Source organism: Patiria miniata, unplaced genomic scaffold, assembly GCF_015706575.1.
Source record: "Patiria miniata isolate m_02_andy unplaced genomic scaffold, ASM1570657v1 HiC_scaffold_18, whole genome shotgun sequence".
In the NCBI taxonomy this organism is placed as follows: domain Eukaryota; kingdom Metazoa; phylum Echinodermata; class Asteroidea; order Valvatida; family Asterinidae; genus Patiria; species Patiria miniata.
Window position 1 is genome coordinate 15,197,209 of NW_024037056.1, and position 24,877 is coordinate 15,222,085.

General features: G+C 39.6%; 3 protein-coding genes across 6 annotated transcripts in view; 2 read left to right on the forward strand and 1 right to left on the reverse strand.

Annotated features, from left to right (window-relative positions):
• Window positions 1-2,616: 2,616 nt before the first annotated feature.
• On the reverse strand, window positions 2,617-4,901 carry LOC119724840 (quinone reductase-like). The gene is made up of 3 exons (XM_038196101.1): window positions 4,708-4,901; window positions 3,903-4,139; window positions 2,617-3,108 (listed from the first exon to the last, which is right to left on the reverse strand). The coding sequence occupies exons 1-3, from the start codon at window positions 4,832-4,834 to the stop codon at window positions 2,876-2,878; spliced, it is 597 nt and encodes a 198-aa protein (XP_038052029.1). The 5' UTR covers window positions 4,835-4,901; the 3' UTR covers window positions 2,617-2,875.
• A 1,036-nt stretch (window positions 4,902-5,937) lies between these two features.
• LOC119724841 lies at window positions 5,938-9,630 on the forward strand. The gene is made up of 2 exons (XM_038196102.1): window positions 5,938-6,288; window positions 7,566-9,630. Exons 1-2 carry the CDS (start codon window positions 6,283-6,285, stop codon window positions 8,478-8,480), a joined length of 921 nt encoding a protein of 306 aa, XP_038052030.1. The 5' UTR covers window positions 5,938-6,282; the 3' UTR covers window positions 8,481-9,630.
• A 3,055-nt stretch (window positions 9,631-12,685) lies between these two features.
• The window catches only part of LOC119724842 (insulin receptor substrate 1-like), an 86,263-nt gene continuing 74,071 nt past the window's right edge, over window positions 12,686-24,877 (forward strand). For 2 of the 4 annotated variants that reach the window (XM_038196103.1, XM_038196104.1), the window contains exons 1-2: window positions 12,686-12,913; window positions 20,882-21,174. In XM_038196103.1, the coding sequence (XP_038052031.1) occupies window positions 21,094-21,174 (81 nt within the window). In that variant the 5' untranslated portion in view covers window positions 12,686-12,913; window positions 20,882-21,093. The remainder of the gene's footprint in view (window positions 12,914-20,881; window positions 21,175-24,877) is intronic. The other 2 variants (XM_038196106.1, XM_038196105.1) reach the window with 1 other exon arrangement.

A 24,877-nucleotide genomic window follows, 5' to 3' on the forward strand; every position in this document is an offset into this window, starting at 1 on the left:
ACGAATTATAACAACCGTGCGCGCGTGTGCATCGTTCCAATACTTGTGCGTGCTGCGCTGAATAACAAACAAACTACTAATTTAAATTTTCCTACGGTGCTTCTTAAGAATCACCGTTGGAAATGCCTTCTTTCGTTGATTACTTCAAAATGACAGCTTCCCAGAAAGAATAATTTCACAGGGAGTTTAGTTCCCTCACTATCTTTCAACCAAGTTTGTTTTTCAACAATAATTACGCCAGTTACTTTTCGGATGGCTGCAAATGATGGACTATAGCTTTAATTGGTTAAATTACGAATACACCCACGTACAGACTCGCACAATGTTAATTTCACTCAGTTGGAAAAACGCTCTAGAGATTAGTCTAAAACTAAGTCTAAATCTTACTTCATATTTGTTAATGCAGCTGATTGCTCATAGCCTTTGCCATATTTCTGTTCCAACTTGTAACAAATGGCGCCCTCAAACGTCTGTGCACAGACAAGATACAGGCAATTTACTCTGACAGCCTACGCCTGGCGGTGGTTTGTGCATGGCCTTGGCGTACAGTAAGGTGTAGTGAATTTCCAAAAAGTTTGAATTTGAAGTTCTGAATAGGCTAAAAAGAATGTCAATATTTAAGACCTACCACACTGAACAAACAAACTTTGCCCAACTAAAAAACGTATTGAAATTTTCATTAAAAAGTGCCGAGTCATGATGAATCAGCATTTGGTTGGTTATTGGTTTTGTACTCGACTTTCATTCCCTGCAATTTTTCTTCGGTTTTCCTTTTGTTTTTCGATACAAAGTAACTGTGGACAGTATTCTTCACAAGTTTGACTAATTAATGTTATTAACTTAATGTATTAATTACCTTGAATTAAAGAAAATCATGATGGAGCAGATATTGTTGCATAGTACATACTGAATAAGTAAGCACAAAAATCTTGTTTCGAGGAAAATGTTTTCATCCATTATCTTCAAGTTAATATCAAAGATTACAAGACAGCTCATTAAAGTGTCTGACATGTATGTCTGAATTTCATTACGGTTTCCGAGGTTCCAGAAAATACATTAGATTGGGCTCGGTACCGTAATGACATTAGGACGTGTACATGTCAGACACTTTAATGAGCTGCTGTTGGAAAACTGAATGTGATACATCACTAATGATGTGACATCTAAAGAGTAGAAAACAATTACAGACCAAACTAAGGTACCACCACAATTAAAGGGAAAATACATCATTTGCTTTTGCTGTAATTTTCAGAAATGGATGGAATTGGGGGGTTGGAAATATATAGCAAATACAGTTACACTGACTTTTTTGAGGTTTTGGGTTCGAAAATGCTATAAAAACCAAGAAAAACAATCAATTTCCTGTAGTCTGGTTCCCTGACTCCATATAAGAAGAAACAGAGCAGTTTACATACATTGGGGAATTGTAAGGTCAGGGAACCAGTCTAGCTGGCTTGTACCCGTTCATAGGTGTGTAATCGATTGCAAACAAGTGCGATGGTCAATTGGGGCCAGTATTTGAAAAAAAAAACAGTTTTTTCCAACGCTGGTTGGCCGACCGGCGTTGGAAATTGATGTATACAAAAATACCACTTTTCTTGAAAATGACAGTTTACCAGGTGCCATGATTTTATAGGATGCTTTACACTGTCATTCACTAACAGTCCAGCAAGGTATTTCCAAATGATTTGGTAGTTTTATTTTTTTATTTTTGCAAATGTTGTATTTTCCCTTTAACGACCTTGTGTAGTGCAGAGAACTGGACTTTACGGAGTTGCCCTTTAGACAGGGGTGTGAATGATGACCGCTGATAAAAATAGCTGATAACAGCTGACAAAGGTGTAAAAAAAAAAGCTGAACTTTGGAAATCTCCTATACTTTTGTACACAGCACGTGAAGGAAAAAAGCTGAAATCCCAAACAAAAAAAGCTGAAATCAGCTTTAAAGCTGAAAGTGATGACCACCAGGCTCTGCAATAACTCACACAGTGGTTTTTTAAGCTCTGGCAACAGAGCTCTTCGACAAGTCACTCGGGTGTCGGTCGGTCTGTCCCCCCCCCCCCCCCAAAAAAATACCAAAAACGAACCCCCTAACTCACCCATAAAACTGTAAGTATCAAATAGTAACTGTCCAAATAAAACAAAGAAACTGCATTAAATACTTGACAAAACTTGTTTGTAACAATTCGTGACATTGTTTATGAATTTTGTTGAATAGAGGCAAGATAATGTGAGGTAATATTAGGCCAAAAAAAAAAAAAATCGGTCTCTGGTCAGACCAAAGATCTGGAATTGACGCGGCGACGCGGCTTTTTTTTTTTTGCTTTTTTTTTTTTGCTTTTTTTTTTTTGCTTTTTTTTTCTTTCAAGCTTGGATTGTACAGACAAGGTGGGGTACTATTTTGCTTTTTTGGTGTCCTCATGTACATTGGTGTCCTCCATAATTTGCCTTGGTACTTTCGATCATTTGCCTTGGTGCAATTTCCCATTCCTTGGTGCTCTTTGGTAAAAAAAAATGAGGAGGTGCGGCAATAGAGGGCGCTGTTGGAGCTACCACAGAACATTTTGAAAAAATAAAGATTGACGCACATGATTAAAATCGACGTGCGCGCTGACCAGAGACCGACTTATTTTTTTTTTTTTGGCCTTATGGATGAAAACATTTTCAATGTGGTAGGTCTTAAATGCATGTATTGCCAGAACAACCTTTTAGCCTATTCAGAACTTCAAATTCAAACTTTTTATTGAAATTCGCCACATCCTATTGGGCATGGCCTTTGCATGCAAGTCCAGTTGCTCAAATTTGTTCCTCCCCCTTTCTAACTAGTGAACAAATAGCGCCCTCAAACGTCCGTGCACAAATGGGATAAAGGCAATCTACTTTGGCACGCCTACGGCTTGGCGGTGGTTACGCATGGCTGTTGCGTTCCAGTCTAGCTGCTCGATGATCTTAGCGGCCCCTTTTTCCATGTGGTCATCTATCGCTTCGCCCTCGGCCGAGATAGCCTGGTGGCACTTGGGAATGCCGAAGATGTTGGACACGGGCAGGCAGCCGATCTCGCCAAGGAAACATCGCAGCTGCATTGCCGCTCGCATTCCTCCGTATATACCTGGCCAAAGAAAAACAAACAAACAAGACATTTACTTGTAGAGGAAGATAATCAAGGAAGAATCAGTCGGCAGTCAGTTTATGATGGTGCAGGTTTTGAAAAACACAGGAGATATTTTTTTTAATACTTTGCAAAGTGGATTAAATGTCGCTACAGAAATTTTATAAACAAACAAAACAACACCAACAAGCAAACTAACAAAACAAAAACCAACCAACAAACAAACGTAAAGAAAACAACTAACCAAGTTAACAAAAACAAACAAATAAACAATTACATGAATTTTTTTAAATCCACAAAACAATTTTGTTTTGCAACATTGGAAGTTTTGGCGAGAACTTGTTTTTTTGGCAATACTATGCTAATTTGTTTATTTTTATTTGTTTATCGAGGGGGAGCTGTATATCTGGAAAGCCATTCACATCTGTTATGTCCTTTAAGGGATACCACATTTTTTTTCTCTCCATTTGTGATGCGATCAAGCTAAATGAGTCGTTTGTCGACCCTGGTCAAAAAAAGTTTTTATTACAGATTTGAAAAGAGCACAATCTCAGCATGACTGCTGTGAATACCGCATGCTGATACCATATTTAGTTAAATAACTATGGAAGTTGGGACATAAAGTAACCCTATTTTGGCCTGTATCTCAAAATGACAATTTTCCCGACAAACGACTCATTTAGCTTGATCGCATCACATTTGTCTAGCTGTAGCTGTCTGCCCTGAAAAGTTGACCAAAAGTATGGTGTTCCATCAGTGTCACATTTTTCGTCAAAGATGTACAAATGGCTCACCAGGAGAATAGCATACAATGGCGGAGGGCTTGTAGGTGAAAATGGACGTAGGGAAATGGTCGACCATATTGGCGAGGCCAGGCGGTATAGAGTGATTGTATTCCCCCGAGACGAACACGTAGCCATCGGCCTCGATGATCTTTTTCTTCGCGTCTTGCAAGATCTGCGGAGCCTGCGTTTCATCTTTATAAAAGAACAGGGCTTTCTTCAGGATTGGGAGGTTGAACTCCTCGGCGTCTGAAACGAAAAAAGGGACATTTATAATGTGACATGCTGGATAAGTTTGTCAATAATAATGTAGTCATATTACATGTACTGATGTAGTTAAATGATATCGATAAATCTTAACTTATCTTCGTCAAAGAATAAGTAGAACAGGTACCGCGGCATAACTTATTGGGGGGGGGGGCACTCACGTACTATTTGGGGACAACTAAAAAAAAGGGGTGGGGCACTGCTTTTCCTCATATATCATCTCAATAAAGGTTAGTCATTGCAAAAATGTTGAAAAGACATGACAAATTTCAAATTTTGTTAGGAAATACAACTTTACAAATTTCTTGACTCTCCATAGACTTACAACCGCTGAAGTGGCGTCTGGATACTACATTCTTTCCAGGACTTCTTCGTTGAGATATCATTGTAAGAATTTCCCGAAGTGACCGAATGCTGTACGCTTTATCCACGTACCAGTCCCATCGTTGGAGCGCGTGCTGTTCAAACCCCCTACCGGCGATCGTTGCAAACCGCCGGCAGCGGCCCGTCCCCAAATCACGCTCCACCCCGCCAAACCGCGTGCACTTACCCATGAATTCTACGTCGTGTTTGCCATCTTTCTTGAGCTGGTTGATCATGAATTTAGCCACCCGTTCGCCCAGGCGGTTCTCCCTGCAGGTTCCAAGGAACAGGACTATCTTCAATTTGTTTGCCATTTTGGAAAATATTTGAAGTAATTTCTACCACTCCCAGCAGTACCCGCCGTACTGACAGTCTCGCGCTCGCAGGTCAGATTTGAGCGAGCGAGCGGGCGCGTGTAGCTGCATCGCGCATGCGCATTCGCATACGTGCTAATCGCTATGTATGTAGCCATATGACCGTGACTTTGCAACTTTTTTAATCACTGGCTTCTTTCTTCAAATATTGACATTGATTTCAACTAGCGGGGTACATATTGAGCAGAAGTTGATGTTTAGGATTTGGTGTTATGGTTACCGGGTTGTAGAGCAAAGTATTTCAAAAATGTTAAATTGCAGAAGAGAGTGAAACTAACAGAAAGGACATAATGAAACGTGTTTATTACAAAAATGTGCTTGAGTCACGTGTGAGGATGAGAGTCAAGGTAAATAACGATACTAGGAGTCCAAATGATGACACTAGCCCATGTATCAATTGCCTTGTTAAAAGACTAACAACTTTGCTATGTGACCAAGATCAAAACTCATCGATGCCTTTATTGCAGCCGGCTTTTCCATACATGGACCCGAAACAATTATTTTCCTCAAAATTATTCGTTTTGATTATACTGATATACAACAGTACCGTACCATAACTACATGTATATTGTTCCCAAGCTGAGATCCATCCATGCAAAATCATTTTTTCTTCCTTTGAAAACAAATTATTTTCACAGACAATGCTGTTGTTGTGAAGCAGGGGGGGGGGGGGATTGCATTTCCCGGTCGCAATTGTTTTTTCCTGCAGCCCACTTAAGTCATTTACCAAAATACACATGCGTGGAACATACCACGTAAGTGAATTTTTCTTCTCAACTTTCTTTTTATAACTCCATGGTTTAATTAAGTCCTCTGCTGATCGAAGAAACAAAATTCACCTTTTTTCAATTCCTGTTTGATGGCTATGGAGAAATATATTTTTAAGGGGAGTCGAGTTCGGGAACCATTCCGTTACCAACTAATGCATGCACTATAATGGCCATACTGGTTGGAGAAAAATAATTGTTGCTCGCCAGCCGTGCCCTTGGCGTTGGTATTTGCCAGGTGCGTGTTGTACGTGGGACGTCTAGTTTGCCTGCCACGCATGACCGATTTTCAATTCTTACCCAAATTTGTGGCGGGACATGCAACCAACTGTGCTTTGTTGCTGAAAAGGAAACTTTTTCTGCTTGATGGGAGAAAAAAATATCCTTTACAAAAGATTGCGACATGTAGGGGTACGTCATAGACGACGGCACTCAATGGGCCAGATCTGTATTTGTTCAGCAGTTCATACAGCTACAGCTTTCCCGGGAATTTAGTCTAGGAAATTTTACAAATGGCGGAGGGAACAAAAGTGGTTTAAACATTTCGGTTTCCTGACTTTCGGGACGGCACAAGTCGGTCTAAATTCTGCTGTAAGACGACATTGAACCTTGGAGATCAACATGGAGGTAAGACGATTTTACAAAAGGTTTTTTTTAACGCAAGCAGTGCGGTCACCGGGACTTGTTTTGGCATGGTTAGGTCGCTTCCACGATGCTTTGTCATCGGAAAGTTCTGGCGCTGTGAGTCATTGTGTGTGCCAGTATTGGTAAAATTTCATTGTAGGAAAAGTAAGCACCATCTGTCAAAATGAGAACTGTTTTTTCCCCAATTTTTATTTGAACAAAACAGCTGTACGTTTGTGAGAATGTGAAGTTGTCAATCTTTGTTTTACTACATGAGTGTGGTTTTTGATGCGTGTGTGTGTCGACATCGCCAGGAAATCGGTGGGAAATTTTGATTGGTTCTTGTACATGTACTCGTCAAAATCCATATTTCATTAGCACAGCATAATAGTGTCATCAATACGTACCGTATATTATACGCGCCCCAATTCTTTTTACTGATACGTTTTTGTGCTTCGGTCTATAGGGAAAATGAATTTGTGTCAGTTTCAGAGGTGGCCTGTGACGCAGAACACTTTTTTATATTTTTTTGCTTGAGACAGATGATTCCACTTGCATATTTCAAAACATTAAAGAGACACTACGTCCTGGAAGGCGCCAAATTGAGTTACAAAACGCGTTTTGAACGAAATGATGTTAATCGGAAAGAACATTCAAAAGTAAGATATAAACATCCACACAACCTTCCTTTAAAAACTGGATGTTTTTATGCTATTTTCGCGCGTGTTAATTACACCTAACCTAGTTATGTCAACGAATATTTAGGGTCCACTTTTGCGACCCCAAAATCGGGCTGTTCATGCTAGTTGTGATTTCGGCCGTAAAGTGTTCGCCCTTTGCAGACATTTAAGAAACAACATTTGTGCTTTGGTGCTGTCTGTATTATTTATGTGACACACACACAACGTGTATCGTACATTGAATGAAAACGACAGGAAAAACGTATGCGTACTCAGTCGTGTCCGATAAACAACCGTTTTTTTCCCCTTCTTTTCTCGGGAACGGTAAGACATAGGTTGTTTTCCTTTCAACCAGATGCTTGAAATAGGATAAGTAAACAATCCAAAACATGACATTTTCGGGGATTTCAGGACGCAGTGCCCCTTTAATATCTTTCTAATAATTGGAGGAATGATTGAATGAAAATGAAAGCATTTTGTGTCATACAAGTCAGTTAATAAACATTTCAAATTCAAATCCTCCAAGTGCAACATATAGAGACAAACTGCCGAGGCCTCGTCTTTGGAAAACATCTCTCGTTCTTTTGTCTCAATTTTCAGAGGCGACAGGCGCCAGTCCAGGTCCTTTTCCGTGTCAAAGGCCCTCTTCAACAACCGACCAATCGCCAGTCTGCCAACAGAGGGCGCTATGGCCCTTCCAACCGTCTAGACTATCGCCCCAGAGGCGGTCCGGGTGGGGCGGAGTTTCGTGTTGCGGGGAGCGGAGGGGGACTTAAGTACAGCACCGGTCCTGGGGCCGTTGGGGGTAGGGGAGGTGGGGGTGGTGGGAGACGAACTGCCCCCGCTAATTTTGTCCGGAACCCCAAATTCCCCAAGAGTTTGTACGACGTGGAGATGAGCATGCGCCAAGTCTATAAGAATAAACCCCTCAAGATCACCCCAGGAATGTCGTTCCCAGACCCAAAGTCCAACAGGTCCATCAGTAATCCCAGGGCACCGAGATTTGAGTACGAGTATGAGCCGTCCCGTGAAGACTACAACATCATCCACAATCCGATGGCTGGTGCCGAGGATGAGAGCGAAATGATGGCTGGTGGTTTGGTGCGGGAGCGGTACATCGACGCTGTCGCGTACGGCAGCGACAGCGACACCGACAGCGACACTCCAGACGGTCAATTCATCAAGGACGACGACAGCGAAGTGTCTGATGCTGATGACGCCGACGGGGACGTGGAGGGCGTGATGATGCAGCAACAAGCGCAGATGGAAGTTGAGCAGCTGTACGCGCACACCCGCCCCAAGGCGCACCGGGTCCGCGAGGCGCAGTTGCTGGAGACGGAGCCGCCGGCGTTCGAGCCGCAGCCCCCGCCGCCGAGGGCTCCCGTCGACCCGGTGCTGGTCATCCCACGTGCGATTGTACGAGAGGAGGAGTTGCAACGCGAGCAGCGCTACGGAAGCAGGAATGGCGCCGCTAGCACTAGCACTCCGGACGACAACAACAACGGCATGGAATAAAAACAACGAGCTTGGCGTTTACTGTCTTTGGCGTTTTTCGTTGGCCAAATTTACAGAAAGAATATTACAAAATACAACATTTTAAAGACAAATTGAGCTGTGGTTCTGAGCAGATAGAACCAGATTTATTAACACAACCCGACGTTTCGCTCAATTGCAGTGCATAAAAGCACCTACATTGTACACTGTAAACAAGTTGGGCAAAATGGCCATCCGATAATTCTTCCTAATAGTTTGACAGTTTTCACCCAATTCAACCCAATATGAGGGAATGCTGGGTAAGTTACATTGCCCAACAGTGTGTACCCAACCTTTTTACAGTGTAGTTTATCATTAAAAAAATAGAATACCTGTTTTTGTTATTATCTTAAAACAAATGTTTTGGTTTAAAACTTTAGTTTCGGGTCGATCTGGGAACCTTTATTTTCTGCATTCTTATTATATTTTTCAAAATGTCGAATTATGAAATGTGCACACTAATATATATATATTATAATGAGATATTCCGATTTTACTTTAAATTGGTCGGGGAAATTAATTGGTTCGAAGTTTTTTCTTAATTTATGAGTTGTATTCTCCTTGATAGAAACTTGAAAGGGCCAATGTAAAAAAAAGTGTAAATAATGCTTTAAATTTGCAACACATTGTAGAAAAAAAAGCGTCGAGTTTGTAGTGCAATAAAGCATAGACGAATCCGGGGATATGATCACTGTGTACAAAGCTATAATGCTTTCGCCATTGAAGGGGGCCTTCGTGATAGAATTGATATCGTGCTCAGATTGGCCTATAATTTTAAGCAATTAGGGTAGATAAATAACTGGGCTGACTTCAAGAATAAAGTGATTCTAAAGGTTCACAAATGGCTTTGTAGCAATATCGATCATTGATAATTATCGTACAATAAATGAAGTAATAGTAAGGGAATATATGAAGTTTATTTGTAAATGACAGTTGTAGAAATGGCAGTTTTGGGAGATGTAGTGTGCAGTGATTGCAGATTATACACACATGGGCCAACATGTGGTTTTAATGTAAATGTTTATGGCATTTACCTTAATTAAATAAGTGGAGGTTTTTGGCAAAATATACTGCAATAAGATGAAAAGTATGGGCAGTAGCAGCAAATAAAAAGAAGGCAATTTTTGAGGGACTGAGTTTTATATTTTTCCAGTTATTGACCAATTTTTTTTTTAATAAGCCAAATCGGTACAGTACAGCGCAAGTGACTATATAGCAAAGATTCGAATGAGACAAAACAGAAGTTGACGAGAAGTTTGCACATCAATCGCTTTGTGCGGTATAATTTTACCTCGACTAGAATGTTAAAAAAAAAAACACTGACGAGTTAAAGAAAGGTTAAACTGTTATATAAGAGAATAGAAAGTAACGTAAATCGTAGTCTGAGTACCAACCGTTCTCCACGGAGCCCATCTCCGGTAGAACGTCTGGTATATCTAAGCATGCGTGACGTCATTTCATTCCGAAATCTGGACTAAGAGTTTGATTGGTCAATTATCAATGCCACGTTTTTGTACTATAACGACCTGTACACAAAATGCTGCTAAATTTTTAGCCGTAGCCAAGTAGGCCTAATAATTAAGACATTTTTTTTAAGCCAAACAAAATTTTCCTTCAAAAGAGGGCGCACTTCACAAATAGTGGTCATCACCACCGTACGGAATTTTTGTCAAGACGGAGAAAACCTAAATTGAACTCAAAATCTACGGAAAATCTGCTGAAGTATTGAAAAAATATTACAACACATTGGTCTTTCTCTATTCAGCACGCCCTTTCTCGAAAGATTTTTTTAATTTGTTTGACGGTATCTCACGAAATTTAATCTCCTCATGTAAGACATCAAGACCGATCACTTGCTGAACTTAAAACTTAATATAGCCTGACCTGGTGAGCTCGGGTTATTGCTCAAACAACGAGTGTATTATTATTTTCCCATGGACCTTGACTTTTCATTGTTCATTTGGTTTGTATTTTTCACGTTTAAAATACTTTATTTTTTTCGGGTGTGCTCTTTTTCATTGTTTGATGGTTTCTCATGAAATTCAATCTCATAATGTAATTACACAGTCATCATGACAAATCACTGAATATTCAATTTGAAAATACAGAACAACCGGCCTCGTTTTGGGGCAACAACTCAAGAAATACACGTAATTACATAAAAATGAATTTTCGTGTACTCATTTGTCATGATGTTTAACATGAACAGATTTAATTACATAAAAAAGGTCAAACAATCAACCTATTATGACCGTAACAAAACAGGGTTTTAATCGCGACAAATACAATCCTAATGGAAGTCAACGTGGATTTCTAGCTTTTCAAACACTAGATTGTTACGATCATATTATTATAATGCTTTCATTGAACAAAAAAAAAACGCACTTGTTGCGGGACGATAACTCAAAAAAATTCATGATTCATTCAATTGAAATTCGTCCACTGGTTGGTCGTGATATTATGCCACAATGGCTTTGAAAGTTAACAGAGATCATTAAACAATGGGATTTTTTAAAAACAAAAACAATGTAGTGTGTTAAAAGCGAGAAATACAACTCCAGTAATCTAGTAATGCCTAAATAGGCCTAAACTTTTGAAAGTAACATGGCCGGTTCCTGACATTGGCTACACTTAAAATCACCGCAGTCTTTGTCTTATCGTTTTTGAATGTCACGATACTGCAAACTCAATGTGCTACAAAACGAGGACTAGATTTGTTCTATTAATACATCGGAAACAACAATCTTAAACGAAAACACATTATCAGGATGTTGTACACAGACAGTGAATTGGAGTACACAGTGGTATGGTTATCCAATCAAGGGTACACCCCAGTAAATAGGCCAAAAATCCTGATGAATAAAAGTTATACACTCAAATTATTCTATGGAGAGTTCTGAGAGCCATGGAATTGGGGAATTGAAGACACATGGCACTGCACCTCTGGCCTGGACTTGAGGTTTCGAATTCTGAGCATTTTGTGGCGCTTTTAGGCCATGTGGTGGAGAGATCCTTTTTTAAATGGCTACTTTTCCAGTTCTGAAAATATCAGTAGTTTTAGGGGTGATCTTATTTGGCTGAGAATTTCTCCAAAAAGTCACTTGTCAACCCACCAAAAATTGAAAAGGAAAATGAAAGACAGCATGTGGATCACCATTTTTCTGTGCAGCCTGAACACCTGTGAGAGTTCTGAGTATTTTAAAAAGAATTTTTTTAAGTATGGGGATTTAACACTAGTGTCTATGGATTTTTTTTATACTGAGGTGCACCCCGAAGTAAAACTTCTTTGAGTTGGACAGCGCCACCTTCTGGCGGATATAGATAGGTGACACGTACTTTTGACAATTTACAACGTTTTCTGTGGTCTGTCTGGTTTTTCTGGGGCTGTTACGTCAATCGTAAAATCATTCATCAGTTTCAAACTGCAAGATTAATCGAAGTATGGAAAAACAAACACCGACCTCACAACGGGTTGTGCAAACAACATCTGTCATAATATATATTTTTTTAAGGTGGAGATCGAGAAACGTTTCAATAGAGGGCGCCCTGTCCTTTTAGCGGTCATGCTGGTAAAATGAGCACAATTAACGAATTGTAGGTAAACAAATTGTGCAACTTGTAAGAAATATTTAACAAGTTATTATTGTTATCGTCATAGGTACAATTTTAATCTTAAATAAGGGTGCCATGCATTTTAGCGTTAAGTAGAACAGTAGGAGTATGAGGGTATATTTATTTTTTATGAAGTCTCGTTTAAAGGAATTTTTAAAAGTCAATAAACAATATTTAATGGGGTTTAATTGCATTTATTTTTGAACTGTAACATAACAACTGAAAAACTGAATACATGGGGTTTTTTTTCTACAAAAATGTAATACCTATTTCATCGCGTGTAAACAACTTTGTTTACATTTTTACAGTCGGCGCACGTGCTATTTTCGCGCAACCTGCAGTGTCACTTAACTTGTCAACACGCGCATCACGCATGCGCACTTTGGCGCGAGTTGTTTGTCTCGTTTGAGCCACGCCTCCTTGACCTACAGTTCACAGCTGGAGCTTCCGCGCCCAATTGTGCTACAAAGAACGTCAAAGTAGATTTCCCACTTACAAAGCGGACCGTAGTTTTTCGATAGATTTTGATTTCCTACGAGCATAGCGGTCATTAATTGGGCGCTTAAACGAGCCGTCCAAGTAGCAAAGTCGCGTAAAACCTGAGCTGCCTGCAGCTGGCTGAACATGCTTCTGTGGACGATCTGCTCTTAAAATTAGCGGAAAATTCCCCATTATTTACCGGACGTCTTGACATAACTCCCCTGTTTTCGCGACAGGAAAGCTAGGAGTTGTCATCTTCAAATTCTTCAGCAGCACACGAGCTGCTTGCGGTGAATTCCAGCGTTGTTTTACGGCCATTATCGGTGAGTATTCCGAACCGAAATTGTTTTTCAGTAATTTCATCCATTTCATGATTTTATTGATGTGTTTTTCACGTAAGCGCTAAGCGTTGGTTGTTGAGTAGATTAAATGTGTTTGCTTGCGCAATGCGGGGCTCGATTGAACGCTTGACTGACGATGTGTGACAAGTCATTCAAAAATTAAGTAGGCCTTGGCCTATCATTTACATTATAAATAGAGACCTATGCAATATGATGATGACTAGTTATATTTATTTTGGCATTGTTATGTGTTTGTTGCGGTTGTTGAATGTTGGTCGCATTTGCCATGTTTGCACAGTACTACAATTTTGGATGAATGTCCTATGGTGTTATTCCTCCATGCATCATTGCATGGTACACCTAAAAATCAGTCAAAATTGTTGATTTTTTTAATTTAAATGCTAGGGGGCCTACACATTTTATAACTCAATAACTCCAATTTCGGCACAATTGCAGAATACCCCGCCACTCACCTATCCCACCTTGTATCCGGATACGCGGATACGGAGTCACGCTTGGATGCTCAACCAAAACAACACGCGTGCGTGTCCGCTAAAGTCCACCCCGTATCCGCGTATCCACTTCCCGGCACCTACATGTACTTTGACTTTGGACTTGGACAGTTTTCCCTGCTCCCCATTCAACTCACGTTGTCTCTGCCTTCGTTATTTTCCAACATGGATATTGATGCCTCGTTCTCAAAAATATTTTCCTCCGCTAAAAATAAAGTCCACCCCGTATCGCCGTATCCGCGTATCCACTTCCCGGCACCTACTTTGGACTTAGATTTATTTAACCTTACCCCTGCTCCCCATTCAATTCAAGTTGTCCCTGCTGGCCGCATTTCTTATAACAGGGAAATAGCGCCCTCTTTAGACCCTCCACCGCTCAAATCCACCCCGTATATTGTATCTGCGTATTCACTTCCCGACATCTACATGTACTTTGGACATTTCTGCAACATTTTCCGACTGCGTAGCCATTTATTTTACGCAGTGGCTATTGTTACGGCAGCCGTAACGCATTTCCCATTTTCTATCGTTACGGTAGACTGCAACTTTTATAAAAACATGAGAAGAAAATATAAAATTAGAAGGAAAAAAGTGAAATTGAACGTTATGAAATTCGGACTTTATTTCCCTTTAAAAAAAAATCCTCCAAAGCCTCAGGTTAGAAAAGGAACAAAATTCGAGTGCAAAACTGAGATGCGAACCCGCAACCTCGCGGTGCAAAATCCTACCCTCTATCGACTGAGCTGTCGCACTGCTCGCTAAAACGTGGGGAAACAAATAATTATATACCTGCGTGCGTATCAAAAAAGTATCGTAGAGGGCGCTAAACAATGACTGCCGTAACGATAGCCACTTCGTTGATTTTAAGGGGGTAATTTCCGCGTGGCGGGGTATTCTGCAATTACTCCCCACTTTCCAAGAACGTGATGATTGCTAGAAATCGTCTGGCCCAATAAATGGGCGATCATGTAGTGTAGGGCCATGTACTGGGCTTCCTCTGCATTAAGAGCCACATGATACGTAAATTTGAGGGGGAATTTAGAGAAAGTTTGTCCGAAATGACTGCGGATTTTTTTAGAGGTTAAAAAGACTTCTATAAGTTCTAACTAATGTGCAAAAATAGAATAACCATTTGTGCTTGTATTTGGACAAATGTAAAATGACAATAATGCCAGGTAAATTTTTTTTTTTAATTCTTGTCCCGGCTTTTTGAAAAAAAATGAAGGAGGTAGCCATTTTTTTTGCTCCTAAGATGGCAGATTTTTCAAGACTGCAGATGGATTTTTTTGCCATTTTTTTGCTGATCATAGAAAATTGTGTCCACAGGAGCCATAACCCTTTCTACATAGCTACAGTTTTGTTGGAAACAAATATGAAAGACAAGACTACATGTAGTGCTGGGCGAGTAACCGAGCACTTGAGTAGGCCTACTCGTGAGTAGTGTTTGCTACTAATTCTACTCGTGGTTTTTCATCTACTCGAGTACTCGTCCTGGCGTGAGTAGAAGAAGGTACTCACGAGTAGCAACTTTCTATGACAAGTGCTGACTTACAAGAAAGTAACAACTCTGCGCCAAACTCTTCTTTTGTCGTAACCTCCCCCAGTAATAAAGGAATCACTACCTCCATCTGTTTCCTTGGGGTTCCACTAGCATTCTCAACAATAAATTTTCAAGTAAAATGAGCCTAACTTTTGCATCTAGGGTCATTCCACCGGGTTTGGAAGCAGTGCATGTTACATCCATATATTTGGTTATATTATTAAAAGTATCAATGCATTCTTAACAATTGCTCAACATAATATTTGTCTTAAGGTGTTTCAATACTTGAGAAAGTTTGAAATCATTTGAAAGTACTCTGACAAAAATATGAGCAAAAACGTATTAATTCGGATGTAACATTGACACCGTGTCAATGTTACATCCAAATATTCTTTTTTGCCATTTTTTACACGTACATGTATGTAAAATATTACCCAAACTGACATTGCATATTTACAACTGGACACCTAAGCACCAAGAAAAGCTTTTGTTTTGGTATAGTCAGGGTTCAAATATAGCAGAAACAATACCTCAAGTGTGGATGTAACGGTGTAAAAATCACTCAATGGAAGTGTGACATTGGGTTTTACACCGTGTCAGTGTTACATCCACACAACCAAGTTATCATTTCTGCTCCATTTGATACCTGACTACCGTAACAAAAGCTTTTCTTATTGTGTTGCATGTATAGTAAGAAGTACGCAAAGTGAATTTGGGTGATGTTTCGCAGAAATTTAAAAAAAAAGGTACAATGTACAAATGTCACATTTGGACATAACACTGAGACGGTGTCAATGTTACATCCAAAATGACATTTTTTGCTCATATTTTTGGCAAAATACATTGAAATCATTTCAAACTTTCTGCAGTTGTGAAACACCCAACAACAAATATTACGTAGAGCAACTGCTAGCAAGGCATTCATTCATTCATTCTTAATATGGTCATATGTCACACATTGTTCCCCAACCCGGTGGAATATCTCAGTGCTGAAGAGTGTGGTATGTCTTCCATGCTGTTTATAAATTCATAATAATTTTCTTCTCAGTAATGTTGATGCCGTATTTTCTGTATTTATGGGAATTTAGTAAACAACTCGTGAGTACTCGACTACTCGTGAGTGCTCGAGTACAAAAATCCACTTCTCTCCCAGGCCTAAAATTGACAGTATATTTGCAAAAGATTGCAAATTATGATTAAAAAAAACCCGAGGAGGCGGATGGGATAAAAAGAAGCAGTCCATGTCGAGAAACCATTTTTTTTGTGCCTGGCCTAAAATGTCGCAACACACAGTACACATAGCCACAATACACTTATTTACACATTTGCCTACAGACGGGATCTTTTTACCATCAGCATACAAGTAGCAGCAGTGCAAGCGTCTGCGAAACCCATCCTGTGTGGCCTTGAACTACAAATTAATGATTTCCATTTTGGCTGCCTTGTAGAGTCTCACCACTCCTGGGAGAATAAAAAAAAAACCAAGTACCTTTTTATCAAAAACAGGTTCCACCTCGCTGTGCCAAATGGAAAATAAATATTTTGCAGTTGAGAATTGCAAAAATTACCCGGTATCACTCTGGGAGAATAAAAAAAAAACTATCAAATCATTTTTATCAAAATAGGGTCCACCTCACTGTAGTACAAAAAAAAATGTGTCTCGCATTTAAGGTTTACATATTGGGAATTTATTTACATTGTAATTACAATGTAATGACCTAAATGAAGCAGAACGTTGCCTTTTAAAGGGGCATTAGGCCTACGGCCTAAAATCCCTGAAAAATTTATGTGTAAATTGAAGTATTACAAAATGTACAAAATGTACGTCCACCGACCATCCTTTTAAAACTGGTCGTTTTTGTTTAATTCTTGCAAGAATGATGAGAAAACAAATTTCAGGGGTCAAAATGTTGACTCTCAAAAATCGAGCTGTTGAGTGCTACATGTACCGGTAGAAACTTTGTGAATCCTGCCACACAGTGGTTCATATTGGTGCTATATGTATTATGTGACACGCACACAATGTGTACGATACATTGAATAGACACGGCTTCAAATTATCAGTGTTGTCGGACCGGTCTCAAGACTGGTCTCGAGACCACTTTTTGCTGGTCTCGGTCTTCGGTCTTGGGAGCTGTGGTCTCGGTCTTGGTCTCGGTCTCGGTCCCCTTTGGTCTCAATATTTTGGCTGGTCTTGAGTCAATTTTTGGCAATTTTTCCACACTGCCACTGGTCAAAACAATTTCTGTAATCTTAGTGAATAAAAAGGTTACAACATACAACTGTAATTATGTGTTATGTTTTTTATTTAGATTATTGTCAGTTACGCGGTCTTGGTCTTGGTCTCGGACCATATCGGTCTCGGTCTCGGTCCGCCTTGAAGGGGCTGGTCTCAGTCTTGGTCTCGAAACTACCGGTCTCGGTCTTGGTCCCGCCGATGTCTGCTGCGTCCGATGTAAACAACCAGGTTTGTGTTCGTCATTTCTCGGGAACGGTAAGACTAATCCTTTCAACCAGACTTTTGAAAAAGGATTAATACTTATCCTATCGGTCGGTACTTCAAAGGTCAGGCTGAAAGGAAAACAATCTAAAACATGACATTTTCCGGGATTCCAGGCCGTACCTCTAATCCCCTTTAAGTACCTTGCGTACTCACAAGGTAATATTTAAAACTGCATGCCCAGGACAACTGTTTGTTTTGCTTTGGGGTTTAGTTTTTTTGCTTCTAGTCTTTATTGGTTAGATATATTGATCAGAGCAATCCATTTGAAGGTAAGGAATATATGTATTTGGTTGATTGAAGTTTAATGCTTTCGCTAACCCAGCTGAATAAATAGATTGCGTGTACACATGTCCGCATGTGGGCCGTTCCACGGTTTCAGACGTTTTGGACGTATCAACAGTGTGCATACATGTAATAATAATACAGTTGTAACCACAAAGTGGACTGGATTTTATTCTGATCAATTTAAACATATCGGTCAGGTAGTTGTCCTAAAAAAGAAATTGTCCATCCAACATTTTTGCTGTTGTAGACATCAACGCGAAACACCATGGTGACGGACATACTCCGACAAATTAATTTTTTGTGTAGGCCCTACTTATAAATATTTTTTTTTAGTTAAAAGTAACAGCTGAACGGTTGAACATTGTGAGAAATAAATTATAGTTCCATGAAGTGCAGATGATAAGCTTCAAAATGATATGCATGTTTCATTCGTGGCATTTGGATTTTTTTGAATTTTGTTTCAGTTCTGTGGAATTGTCTGTGTACATGTACAAAAATGTAGCCTCAATCCTTCAAAATCCCCCATTTTGCAAAGAGGATTTTGGAGGATTTGGGAAGGTTAGGGTTAAAAATCTTTTTGAATATTCGGTTGATGATCGAATATTCGGTTGATGATCGAATATTCGGTTGATGATCGAATATTCGGTTGATGATTGAATATTCATTTTGATAATCGAATATTCAGTTGATGATCGAATATTTGGTTGATGATCGAATATTCGGTTGATGATCGAATATTCGGTTGATGATCGAATATTCGGTTGATGATCGAATATTCGGTTGATGATCGAATATTCGGTTGATGATTGAATATTCATTTTGATAATCGAATATTCAGTTGATGATCGAATATTTGGTTGATGATCGAATATTCGGTTGATGATCGAATATTCGGTTGATGATCGAATATTCGGTTGATGATCGAATATTCGGTTGATGATCGAATATTCTATTTGATAATCGAATATTCGGTTGATGATCCAATATTCGGTTGACGATCGAATATTCGGTTGAAGATCGAATATTTGGTTGACGATCGAATATTCGGTTGACGATCGAATATTCGGTTGATGATCAAATATTCAGTTGATCGCATATTCGGTTGATGATTGCATATTCAGTTGATGATCGAGTATTCGGTTGATGATTGAATATTTGGTTGATGATCAAATAAATATTTGGTTGATGATAGCATATTCGGTTGATGATCAAATATTCAGTTTATGATCAAATATTCAGTTGATGATTGAATATTCGGTTGATGATTGAATATTCGGTTGATGATCGAATATTCGGTTGATGATCGCATATTCAGTTGATGATCGAATATTCAGTTGATGATCGAATATTCGGTTGATGATTGAATATTCAGTTGATGATCGAATATTTGGTTGATGATCAATCATTCGGTTGATGATCGAATATTCGGTTGATGATCGAATATTCGGTTTATTCGGAACAGCCCTACTGCTCTTTGTCTCAATTCTCCGTTTTTTTTGTTTTGATTGAAACAAAAAATTCCTCTGAAACACAGTCACTCCCTGTTGCTTTGACGACAGAGTGGAATTTTACTTTCACTATCCGCAATTTTCCACCGAACGACTGCGATCTAGCTAAACGCTTGCAGAAACTTGTTTTGATACATTTTAAATTTCAAGCCACTCTTAGAAGCGCAGCCTGGCAGATCGGAATGTTTACTTTCACAATAAAACAGGTGCATATTGAAAATTGTACAACTGTACAGTACTGTGCACATTTCTACATCTATAGGGAGTTGTTTTGTACAATTTTGTATACAAATGTATGTATACAAATGTATACATGTTTATACTCTTTGTTACAATTTTTGTTACATTGTATAACAAGTTGCTTTTCATAGTGTTGCATTCTCCACCCTTTTTACATATTGCACATTTTTTTTAAGGGCTGTCCCGAATATTCGAATATTCGATCATCAATCTAATATTCGGATAACTTTTTGCCGGTTTGAATATTCAAAAACAAGAAACTATGCAAGAATATTCATGTACATACATGACTTTTAGGTTATTTTATCGTAAAATTGCGGCACTTTTATTGCCAGGTGCCACTTTTTGAAGACGGTAACTTTTTTGACGACTCGACAGCGGTTCATTGATTCTATCCTTTTACCAGGTTAAAGCCTTTGACAGGTATATAAAATAGTTACTGTAAAACACTCCCTATCAATCGCCACACGCAATTTTTAACTGGTGCGTTCTGCGCTCATTCCATCTGCCACCTCATGAAATTATATTTTCCATAGTACAAATGTGAAACATTCATTAATTGTTAAAGGGAAAATACAACATTTGCAAACATCAAAAAATAAAACTACCAAATCATTTTGAAATACCTTGCTGGACTGTTAGTGAATGACAGTGTAAAGCATCCTGTAAAATTATGGCACCTAGTGTGAAGTCATTTTCAAGAAAAGTGGTATTTTTGTATCAATTTCCAACGCTGGTCGGCCGACCAGCGTTGGAAAAAAAACTGGCTTTTTTTCAAACACTGGCCCCAATTGACCATCGCACTTGTTTGCAATCGATTACACACCTATGAACGGGTACACGCCAGCTAGACTGGTTCCCTGACCATACAATTCCCCAATGTATGTAAACTGCTCTGTTTCTTCTTATGTGGAGTCAGGGAACCAGACTACAGGAAAATGATTGTTTTTCTTGGTTTTTATAGCATTTTCGAACCCAAAACCTCAAAAAAGTCAGTGTAACTATATTTGCTATATATTTCCAACCCCCCAATTCCATCCATTTCTGAAAATTACAGCAAAAGCAAATGATGTATAGGCCTATTCCCTTTTAATACAACACCTGAATAAATCCTCATCATCTGAGTGGTCAGATCCACCAATCGTGTCACCGTGCAATGGCACTTCTTTTTACCATGGAATAGAACTTCAGTTTTTGCGGTGCGGCCGGGCCGTGCATTGGGACGAATAATTCAATGACATGTGATCAACGATCTACCAATCCGATGACCGGGATTTATTCAGGCGTTGTATTATTACAATGCAGTGCAGGTGCTTGTGGGTTGAACACAAATTTACTGTGATGTTGTCCATATTTTTACAGGTATCTCACACTGAAGAAACTACAGAAAAAGCAATCAAGAATGTCACAACTACCGTAGCTGGATCTGCGCTCCGTTCGCTCTCAATCCCAGATCATAACACGAATATGGCGGCATAAACAACCCCCTGAAGACACAGTTATCCAGCGATACAAACAGGGGACTGGAATTTGGCTGGTACTCGGCATTTAGACGGTTCCCACTGGTAGCCACCATGTCGTCTCAGAAGGAGAACATCCCCGGGCCCGGAGACGGGACGGACATCGTCAAGTGTGGTTACTTGAAGAAATTTAAGGTAAGATGCAATTACAAAGCTGGAACGACTTTCTCTCACTTAGTCTCATTTGTTTTCTTATCCAGAATGTGCCTTCTGAAAGTTGGTTTCTTCAGTTTTGCAAACACTTTTTTTTTTATTCATGGCCCTACTCGTGTGAACACGTGGGTCTGTCCCTACGTGTTGGAGGAGCCCTATGCAGAAGTCTATTGCTGAAATATTAACCCCCCCAAAATATTTTTTTTAGGACAAAATGAAAAAAAAAAGTCTTGGGCTTTTTTTGTTTTGTTTAGAGATGGGGAAGGTCACTCATAAACATTTAAAATGGTAATTGGAAAGTTTTAGAAAGAAAAATCTTCGCGCAATATAACTCTTACCTTCCCAAATCCTCCAAAATCCTCTTTACAAAATGGAGGATTTTGCAGGATTGAGGCTATGTGGCAAAAATGTGTGGCTGATTTTGTAGGATGCACTGTGTCAAGGTCTTTGGCCGGACCTTGTGTTGTTTGTTCTCAGCCGTGCATACATTTAGGCCTAGATTATACTTGAAATCCTCCGCACTGCTCCAGGATGTCACTGGCTCTGCCTCAACATATTGACAGTGATTGCTGGAGGATTTTGCAGGATTGAGGCAGTGGTCACCCCTCCAAGGACCATTTTCAAGAAATAACGGAGGATTTTGCAGGATTGAGGCTGACATACCATTTTTACAGAGAGGCAAACGGAGGATTTTGCAGGATTGAGGTTGCATCCTAGCAAAAATGTTTAGGGAGTTAGGGTTAATGAAAGTTTTTGTAACAGCTGTTGACAGTAATTGAAGGAAAGGGGCGGGGGTGGGAGTAAACTTAAACAATTGTTTTGCAAAGAAATTTTGTAATAGTAAAAAATAAACAATCCAGGCAACAAATGGACCTAAAAATAAAAAAAAAAAAATAAAAAAACCACCAGCATTCCTGTAAGTTTAAGCGTGAATGGTTTCATCGTATGCCCGCCCCCGAACAATTTTTGTGGGAGGCAGGAGCATACTTTATAAAATTGTTTTGCAAAAAAAGTTTGTAAAAATTTAGTAAAAACATAAAAAAATCCAGGCAACAAATGGACCCAGCAATTTGAAAGAAACACAAGCATTCCTTTAAGCGTGAATGGTTTCACCGGATGCCCGCCTCCGGGCCATGTCAGCAGTGCGGGTTACCGGCCGAGACGCAAGCCACCGGTTAAAAATCAATTGAGGGGCCTCGCGGCCGCATCGGGTTCCACCGTCGCCGGTTACGGTCAGCTCGGAGACATGATCGTTGGGAGTCATTGCGAACACCGACTGGGGTAGAGTTCCATTTTAAAGGGGTGGGGGATTACATTTAACAACGAGGACTTTGGAACAATCTCACAGAGAACATCATCTAGGCAAATGCTGACCAACCAATAAACTTTTTCTATTTTAGTTCAGGCAGTGTTTTCCGTAGAGTGAAAACGATGTAAATGTAGCAGCTGGGTAAAATGGCAGTCAAAAGGTGTGATAGTTTGCTGGGCGCAAACTGTAGGGGGCGTGCTTTCCACAACACAGGGCGCACTTTGTACATATGTAGATGGCAAATCTGCAATCACGTCAAAATTTACAATCACCACTTTGCGCTGAGTACAAGTTGTCAGTTTTGATAAAAGTGGTTAAAGTGAGCGATTTTGATGAAAATATATTTGTATCCATACAAATTTGTTTCATTTGAATTGGAAAAGCAATGTCGGTGCAACATTTGTTTTTGCCGTAATTTTTAGAAATGGACAGATTCAGGGGTCAGTATTTTATAGCGAATATTGTTACACCGACCTGTTTAAAGTTTTGTGTTCATAGATGCTGTAGAAACCATGAAAAAAATGCTGCTCTTGTAGTCTGGTTCCCTGACCCAAATTAGACGGAACAAAGCAATTCATGGAAGTCAGGGGGTTGTCATGTCGGGGAACCATTGCAAACAAAATGTGGACTAACTTAATTTTGTAAATTTGGGGCAGTTTTTGAGGGTTTTTTTCCCCAGGTTGGTCAGCCGACCATCATTGGAAATTGATACAAAATTCCACTTTTTTTGAAAACAATAGTAGGTGCCATGATTTCAAAGGATGCTTGAGACTATTTACACTTACCGTCAAGTAAAGTATTACATAACAATATGTAAGTTTTGTTTTTGATGTTTGCAAATGTTGTACGCTACTGTTACTTAAAGCGTGAAAATTGCCTCGCATTTTTGTATGCAAGTCTACTGGAAATATAACGATTTAAGATGGCTCGCACCCTACCGGTAAAAAAACCAAAACATAACTTTAACCATTTATTTCTGACTTGCCTAATCATGATTGATGATTGCCCTCAGAAAAAAAAATGAACTAGAATTAAAAAAAAAAACCAAACTGAAAATGCATCCACTGTGTACACAAGTGAGAGATACATGACGCTACTTTGACGGGTATCGTTTACATTACATTCTCGTCTGCATCTCCCTTGGCACAATTTCAAATAAAAAACTCGTCCCTGTTTTCTTTTATCTTCATTTTCGCCGTAGACATCGCCAACGACGTGATTGCCATTGTAGGAACAGTTATATTACATGCTTTAAATAGTCTGGCAATTTGCCCCCCCCCCCCCCCCCTGCAATATGATAGTGGTGTTTACCAGTTTCGGTGCGTTTGACTATTTTTGGATCAGTTCAGTAAAGGGCTGGGGGGGGGGGGGGGTTGTAGGGGAAAAGCCGGGGGGGGGGGGGGATAAAGAGAGGGTTGGTATTGTATGTTAGATGAATTAATTTTAATATAATAACAACTTTTTGTAATAATCTGCTGAACAAAGAAATGTGGTCATTTGGAGAATTAAAAAAAATATTTGACAAATTTTAGGAAAAATGCTCTTTACCCTAGCTCCCTAGGCATTTTTGCTAGGATGTAACCTCAATCCTGTAAAATCTTCCAACTGCCTCCATGTAAAAAAGCATACAGGCTCAATCCTCCAAAATCCTCCATTTCTTGAATCTGGTCCTTGGCAGGTGACCACTGCCTCAATCCTGCAAAATCCTCCAGCAATCACTGTCAATATGTTGAGGCAGAGCCAGTGACATCCTGGAGCAGTGCGGAGGATTTCAAGTATATAGCCTAAATTTATGAACGGCTGAGCATAAATGACACAAGGTCCAACCAAAGACCTTGAAAACAGTGCATCCTTCGAAATCAGTCACACACTTTGGCATACACAGCCTCAATCCTGCAAAACCCTCCATTTTGCAAAAAGTATTTTGGAGGATTGAGGAGGGTTTGGATTAATAACATACACATACACCTGGCACAAAAAAGAAGTTTACTACTTAAGAAGTTTTCATAATCATCCTTGTTTGGACATAATTTCTCGGTGAACAAAAAATCTGACATATACCGGTACGTTTTGTCGAGGAAACTTTCCGTTTCAATTTTGATACCTCACTTGAAACACTGTGTAAGAAATAACGAGAGTGCAAGCGCTGAAGCTCCTGATACCCCAAAACTAAAAGTTGCACTTGGCGAGATTTTCAGTGGGCGTTGCAACACACAATTAAATGCAATGATGCAGGCCCCGCATTCAATTGTGTGTTGCAATGCCCATTGAAAATCTCGCCAAGTGCAACTTTTAGTTCTGGGATTTTCAGGAGCTTCAGCGCTTGCGCTCTCGTTATTTCTTACACAGTGTTACAAGTGAGGTACATGTATCAAA

Bases quoted from the DNA above. Each gene is read 5' to 3' on its own strand.
- LOC119724840 (XM_038196101.1), bottom strand. From the start codon at position 4,834: ATGGCAAACAAATTGAAGATAGTCCTGTTCCTTGGAACCTGCAGGGAG. The intron at 4,140-4,707 runs GTAAGTGCACGC...TTTTCGTTTCAG, and splicing joins ACACGACGTAGAATTCATGG to ACGCCGAGGAGTTCAACCTC. The intron at 3,109-3,902 runs GTGAGCCATTTG...TTCTTTGGCCAG, and splicing joins CATTGTATGCTATTCTCCTG to GTATATACGGAGGAATGCGA.